Source organism: Pundamilia nyererei, unplaced genomic scaffold (assembly GCF_000239375.1).
Source record: "Pundamilia nyererei isolate P.nyererei 1_Seehausen unplaced genomic scaffold, PunNye1.0 scaffold00161, whole genome shotgun sequence".
Lineage (NCBI taxonomy): Eukaryota > Metazoa > Chordata > Actinopteri > Cichliformes > Cichlidae > Pundamilia > Pundamilia nyererei.
The window spans coordinates 698,040-704,962 of NW_005187562.1; the positions used below are offsets into that span (position 1 = coordinate 698,040).

The window sequence follows — 6,923 nt, forward strand, 5'->3', positions numbered from 1 at the left end:
CACACTCCTCAGTATCCCTGGTAAAGCCGATGCCAGGGAACTACCTGTTAGTCCTTGGATTCAGGAGAAACAATGAGGATTTTGTCCTCGTCATGGAACCGGTCCAGAGTTCCACAGGCAGGACATTTGAGTGCATCCATCCATCAAAGTGTCATTTGGGTGGTGCCTTACAAAAATGCGGTATTCTGACCTTCTTGTGGTGAGTACTGATGGCTGTGTTCGCCCAGTGCAGTGTATTTTATATAAACCTCACACAAGTGGCGACACTTTGTTAAAAGCTAAAGGTTTGCTTCAGATCGTGTTGATTTGATCAACGCGATGACCTCAGGATTTAACAGTCCACGCTGATTACAGCAGGGCTTCGTGTAATTGTGTTAGTTGAGCACAAAGAGCTGATTTCACGTTGGCCAGGACCAAAAGCAGGCCGCTGCTGCAGCTCAAGGGTATGAATAAACCTGGGTCAGTTACCGTCTGAGACCAATTGAATTCAATATGTAAGGCTGACAGAATTTGCAAAGGAATGAGTACCTGTGTGTAGGAGTAGAAAAGTAGGAGTGGAATGCTGTAAGTGCGAACCATTAATCTCCACAGTATTATTTCATCTCATACTCTAATGCTGACATTTCCTTAAAAGCAAGCCTAAAAAAAACACAGAAAAAAACCCTCATAACTTTGTGTCTGCTGGTATTTTCACAAGACACGTAACTGACACAAGGATTTCCTATATTCTCCTCCACAGGTGGGAGATTCATAACTCCCTTGTTTGATATATAGACCATCCACCCGCAACTGGCCCATCTCTTATGAATGGGCTTGATATACAGCAGTATTGCTGTCAGGGTAAATACCTCCAAGCAACAGACCTTTATTCAATTTCTAACCTGTCAGAAATACAAGCTGCTCTACTCCGGCAGCTACTTTAAATGTTGCATGCCAAAGTGAATTACTTTCACAATATGAAATCATATATATTCTTATTTTTCGCTAGCCTAAAAGTATTTTGCAAACAACAGAGGGGGTTAGGCGGGTAAATACCACTGTGCACTCATGGAGCAGAAAGATAAGGGGATCGCAAACAAAAACTATTATTGAACCACGGGGGAATTTCAGGTAATTAACTTTTAAGTCTTTGGAGGCAGCAGAAAAAGAAGAGTCTTTACAGAAAAGCTATGCAGAAATCATTGTGAAGTTTATTCATTAAATTAAAGGATTAAGTACAGCTGGAGAAAGTTAACGAGCAAATATGGAAACATGATCGGCTTATTACTGCCTGAACAGATTTAAAATGCATCTCGAAGTCACCGAAGCCACAATTCCATACGGTAGCCATCAAGAGCAGTCACTGCTGGTTTTCAACATATGGATAATTAGCTAAGGCACGATGCAGGCATGAATACAGTGTTTTTAAAGCCCCTGTCAAGATGGGTTTTAAATATGAAGTCAATTAAACAATTTCTCCCAATAAGCCTCTTATCCTGAAGAACATGGTGCAAAACAAACAGAGATTTTAGAGATTTAGTGCTTTTTGTTGGGTGCTCTTCTGTTTTTGTCGTTACAGTCCACTGCGATTAAGTCACACAGTTCCAATGCGTTAAATGCTTTCCAATACAAATGTTTTCTTTTGCTTATGTAACTTTCTGAATGTTGCATATTTAGTCATGTACATTTAATGGTGTCCTGTCCTGTTTCCATTATAGTATGAAAAACTTATAGGTAAAAAAGCAAAATAACTAAGAAATTGCCTATCGATGAAGCACTGTGCAAAAATCGAGAGCTAAATGACATTTCTGTATACTTGCAAGGAGCCAGATTTACAAGGTTGAGTTTCTAGAGCCATCTGTAAAACATGGTGGAGGCTCTGCCATGGTTTGGAGCTGTATTTTAACCAGTGGTGTTGGGGATCTTGCCAAAACGTGCACGAAAAGTGCAATCAGATTTTGATCCACCACATAATACCATCTGGAAAGCATCTGTTTGGCATTGGTTTCATTTTTTTTTAAGGATGAAAAGAATCCCAAACACACTGCCAGTGCAGTAAATGCACACATCGATTGAAAGACAGTGCAACATCATCTAGATCATCTAGACAGAGAATGGAACAAAAGGCAGAAACATCCAAAGAAGAGCTTTCAATGTCCTCTAAGAAGCCTGGAGAACCATTTCTGAAGTCTACTTAAAGAAATGACAAAAAAAAACTGTCTAAAACAGAGTTCAGGCTGTGTTGAAGAATAAAGGTGGTTTAATTGAATATTAGTATTATTGTATGAACTATTTTTTCGCCTTATATACTGTATTCAGTATTTCTGTAAAAGATAGAACCTATTTCCTTTTTCTTTTAGCAAATTATAAAGAAATGAGGGGTGGCTCAAGACTTGTGCACGCTACTGTAAATCTATGAAGATAAAAACAAACAAACAAAGCATTATTTTCCAAGTAGACCCAGTGGGGTTTTTTTTGTCCTGGCATAACACAATGATACATGACAAAAAGGACATGCATATGAAGAGAAACAATCAGTATCCAAACCCTGTATTCATTAAAGTGATTTTCTGTGCGAGGGAGAAAGTTCATTTGTTGCTCTGGGGACCTGCAGCGAGCACCGCTCTTTTGGTTTAATTTGGAAGGCAGCCTAAAAATAAAAATCATACTTCCAATGCTTTGACAGAAAATAAATAAATAAATAAACCAGGGGTTTGGATTTCATTTTCTAAATCTTTGCCCTGCAAATCACTCCTCAAAATGCTGTAATTATGATGCAAATGTTTTGAGTGCATTCATTATATGAGGCGGATACAATCTTAAAGCCCATTCAATTAAAAAGAGAACTAAAAATACTGATAAGAAACGTTACCCATCTGTGCACTCTTCCACCATGAATAAAGAAACACAATACAATAAAAAATGAAAATAATACAATCGCTCCTTTTCATCAGTTTTCTTTATTTCGGTTCTAAAAGGTGGGACGAAATAGAGCCGCATTTTACGCTTTTATTTATTCAAATGAAACAAAGCAACCTAACAACATCAATGCACACACACACACACACACGTGCGTGCACGTTTATTCCTCATCATTATAAGCTTTACATAACTTCACTGGTGTGTGTCATATATAGTATTTGTGCATCCGTACACTCAGCACGGGGGCAGCTGCGGGGCTAATTTGTTTAGAAGGAATTAATTAGACATTATTAGGGGGAAAACAATGGAGCAGAGGCAGGGTGTTTAACGATGGGACGTTAAAGAGGCAAACCTGTCACGGAACAATAGGCTAATATCCACCCACTGCTACCCACTGCTCAATTACTTTATCACACAATAGGACACGGCGCACACACAAATAAATCCGAGCAGCCGTTGCATTCTGTGATTAGGCCTCGGTCTCAACGTTCATCCATGACTGAGTGACAGCAGAGGTTGTTTCTGTGTGTGAAAGATCGTCTTTCTAATTGAGCAGATGTTTCAGGATTAAAGGTATCCTCTCTTATACCTTCACAGATGACAGCGCTATTGAAATGTCTTCTGTTGATGAACCTCAAACCTGATTAGAGAACTAAATGTAGAGGTATTGACTGCTTTTAGTTTTGCTTCTTCAGATCTCGTTCCAAACTAATTCCAGTCCTTTTTCAGCATCTTCCTACTCTTTCCCTAAGGCTAGGTTGCGACAGCGCTCTGTAGCTGCGGTCCAAACTGTCTCCCCGTCTCCTTTCACAGCCACTTCTCGAGAACGGCCAAGGCGGAGTTGAAGGTGAACTGGGCCGGGTGGGTTCCGCGGTGAGCCAGCAACAGGGAACCTGCCTCAGGCCCGTGGCCCGCCGCCATCAGCTCAGCGGCGGCTTTCTCCACATCCCAACCGCCCTCCTGCTGGTGCGACAGCATGTGGGAGCTTAGCAGGGGGTACAGGGCTGAGGAGACGCAGCCTACCAGGAGCCCAGCATCTAGGAGCAAGGAAAGGAGCTCTTCATCGCAGGAGGAAGCAGTCTCCTGGAGGAAGAAGAAAAGGGGAGGAGAACGTGTAAACACACATGTGGGGATAGAATCAAGAGAAACTAAGTTTCCTTTTAAACTGTGATCCTGTTTTTTTTTTATCCCTGAAAAGAACACGTGTCAAGATAAACAGCCAAAAATTTTGAATGAATGTATCCAATTTCTCTTCCAGGTATCAACCCTAAACATCTACTGGCTGACTGAAGACTGAAAGCAGCTGGTGGAGTTGAATTTGTACCATCCACTGCGTTTTGCAGAAATAAGGTTTTGTAGCTCAATGCAGCCGCGGCAGCAGGAACCTTTAAAGGCTGTATGATTACAATGTTACACTTTCAGTGTCAGGTCACATCCTGTGTTGACCCGCGGCTGACCGCCATTTTTCTCGCATGTGCTTTCGATCACACACAGCTTCTCGCAACCACCAATCCACCCACACACACACACACACACACACAACTCTTTTTCCTCTCTTTTTCCTTTTATTTGCAGCTTCTCGCTTACTAAAAGTGTTTAGAGCATATGCTCATAGAGTCATAAACAGACCTTTATATAATATTTTAATCCCATCATCCACCTGGTTACATCAATGAATTACATGCAAATTCAAACAGCTAAATGCCGTTAGGGCAGCTAAGAGTGGTTTACAGGCCATGCAGAAGCCAGGCTGAGTGCTGGGGTTGAGAGGGCCGTCTCTCCATGACTCAGCCTGTCTCCTCTGCACCCTCTCACCTGTTTGCTAACTCTATTATTAAGATTGCACTTCCTCAACTTTACACGCTTGTGTGCATGCACACGCAGACAACAGCGTGTCCTTGTTGGGGTATTTTTGGAGCTGAGGCAGATCAATTATAAATGTGGAGCCCATGTCTTCTCTAGTGTAGCGGAGAAGGTGAGCAGAGCCAAAACTCGATCTTTTTCCCCTGCATGGACAATTCCTCCTTTAAACACACACACAAAGAGCCTTTAAGAGGATCACTTGGCTCATGTGATGATAAGCATTAGTTATTCAGCTGCTGTCTCTTACAATGACATTGTCTCCTAGGGGGAGATTACTGATATTTTGAACTTAAAGTAATTTTTACTTCGTGCTAATGTTAGAAGGTCTGGGAAAGAACATCAGTATAGTGGATTTAATGCATTTTCCATTTAATGCGTTTTAAACCCTGCCAGGTCATTATTGCCCTGTTGCCAAAGGATGAGAGAGAGTCGGCATGTGACTAGTGTGACGTGCATGACTACTAATTTAATTTCTAGGCCTTCTATTGAGAGACAAGACCAGATGAATCATGACAAGCTGGGGAAAGGAAAGATGACAGACTGAGAAATTTTTGAACCTAGAACAGAGGTGGATGAGGAGGTCATCCGTGTATAATGAGAATCAAGGAGGAAAAAACTACAAGAGAGACAGCGGGGGTTAGGAGTGTGGAAAATGTATGATGAAGAGAGCTTGGGGGGGGGGGGGGGGCATAGAGGAGAATGGCTGACATGCACTGAGAGCGTCAGTTACATACATTTTTAAATCCACCGACTGTTTTCAGGAGCTGAATGCACACCAGAACTGAGAAGAAGCACTTCAAAAACACCTTCACACTTCAGCTTTATTTTTCATTTTGCAACCTCAACAGAGACTCTGAACAAATGTTCTACATGGGATTTCTGGAGCTTTGTGGAAGATCAATGTCACGAATGATGACTTTTTTTTTTAAATTTACATGCAAAAGAGCAACTGATTCTTATTCTTCAGAAGTGTGAGTAGGAAAAAAAAGTGTCATTTATATAAATGTGTGCAATTTGGCACTGAAGAACAAGTGGTTATGGTAACACTACACTGAAGAAAGGATTTCTTGAGATGTGAAAACGCATAGACAGTGTGTCAATAAAGTCAGACAAGGCAAGAAACACAAGGTGAGATGATGAAACAGGCTGCAAACAAGACAAATGTTTAGCCAGATTGCAAAAATGCCTTTATTTGGAAGAAAATACTCCAACATGCAACTTTTTCCTGTCTTCCGAAAGGCCTCCACAATCACGGTCAGATCTCTATCGAATAAGTTGGGATGTGGTGAAATGGGAGAGTGACATCATGGATGTGCATACCAACATCTGTGAGGAAAGTGTTCAGCACCTTGTTAAATCTATATCATCAAGAATTAATGCAGTACTGAAGGAAAATGTGGTCCACCCCAGCACTAGCAAGGTTTATGGAATTAATCGTCCGGTGAGATGTATTTGATAAGGATTTTTATCTGATTATGATCATTACAATTAATCCTGAGCAGGTTATCCCAACCAGTATATTTTTGACCAATGAAAACCCAATCTATCAGCCTCATTGTGGTGGTATGAAAAAAAGTCAGGGGCTCATAAACCCACGATAAGTCTGCAGGCGTCATCTTCTACAGCTCTGTAGTGCCTTTTGATGTTCTAAGTGCGATTAACCTCAGATTTGATCTGATTGGACCTTAAAGCCTGTTAATCACTGAAATAACCTGCTGGAGCCTGGCTGTAATGAGAGCTCACGCCTATAGCAATTGCAATGATGATAACGTGTGGCTTCTAAAATAAGCTATACACCTTATCAGCTATGACTGATATGTAGCACACTATCAACTACTGGGGAGTGTGAAACAAAAGCGCCAGAGTTGCGGAAGCTCTAAATATCATACCTGCAGAGGAGACTAGATTAGCATTACAACACACAAATTAATTATCAGATGCAGTTGGTTGTGGCTGCATGAGATGTGTACGAATTTAGAGGACAATGATCTAGCCCCGCTCCTGTGCACGGTGACCAGTGTAGGGACAGAAATATGCAAATATTGTAAACACGCACACAAACACTGAATCTAATAAATAAACACAAAAAATCATGTTTTCCTGGTTATGGGAGTTGTGCAAGGAAAAAGAAAGCGAGTACATCAGTCAAGCACAGGCCT

The 6,923-nt window shown here is 41.2% G+C and overlaps 1 protein-coding gene across 1 annotated transcript in view; it reads right to left on the reverse strand.

Moving 5' to 3' along the window:
* Nucleotides 1-2,923: 2,923 nt before the first annotated feature.
* nbas (NBAS subunit of NRZ tethering complex) overlaps nucleotides 2,924-6,923 on the reverse strand; it is a 186,909-nt gene continuing 182,909 nt past the window's right edge. Inside the window, exon 51 of the mRNA XM_013913956.1 lies at nucleotides 2,924-3,984. Within this exon, the coding sequence (XP_013769410.1) occupies nucleotides 3,709-3,984 (276 nt within the window). The 3' untranslated portion in view covers nucleotides 2,924-3,708. The remainder of the gene's footprint in view (nucleotides 3,985-6,923) is intronic.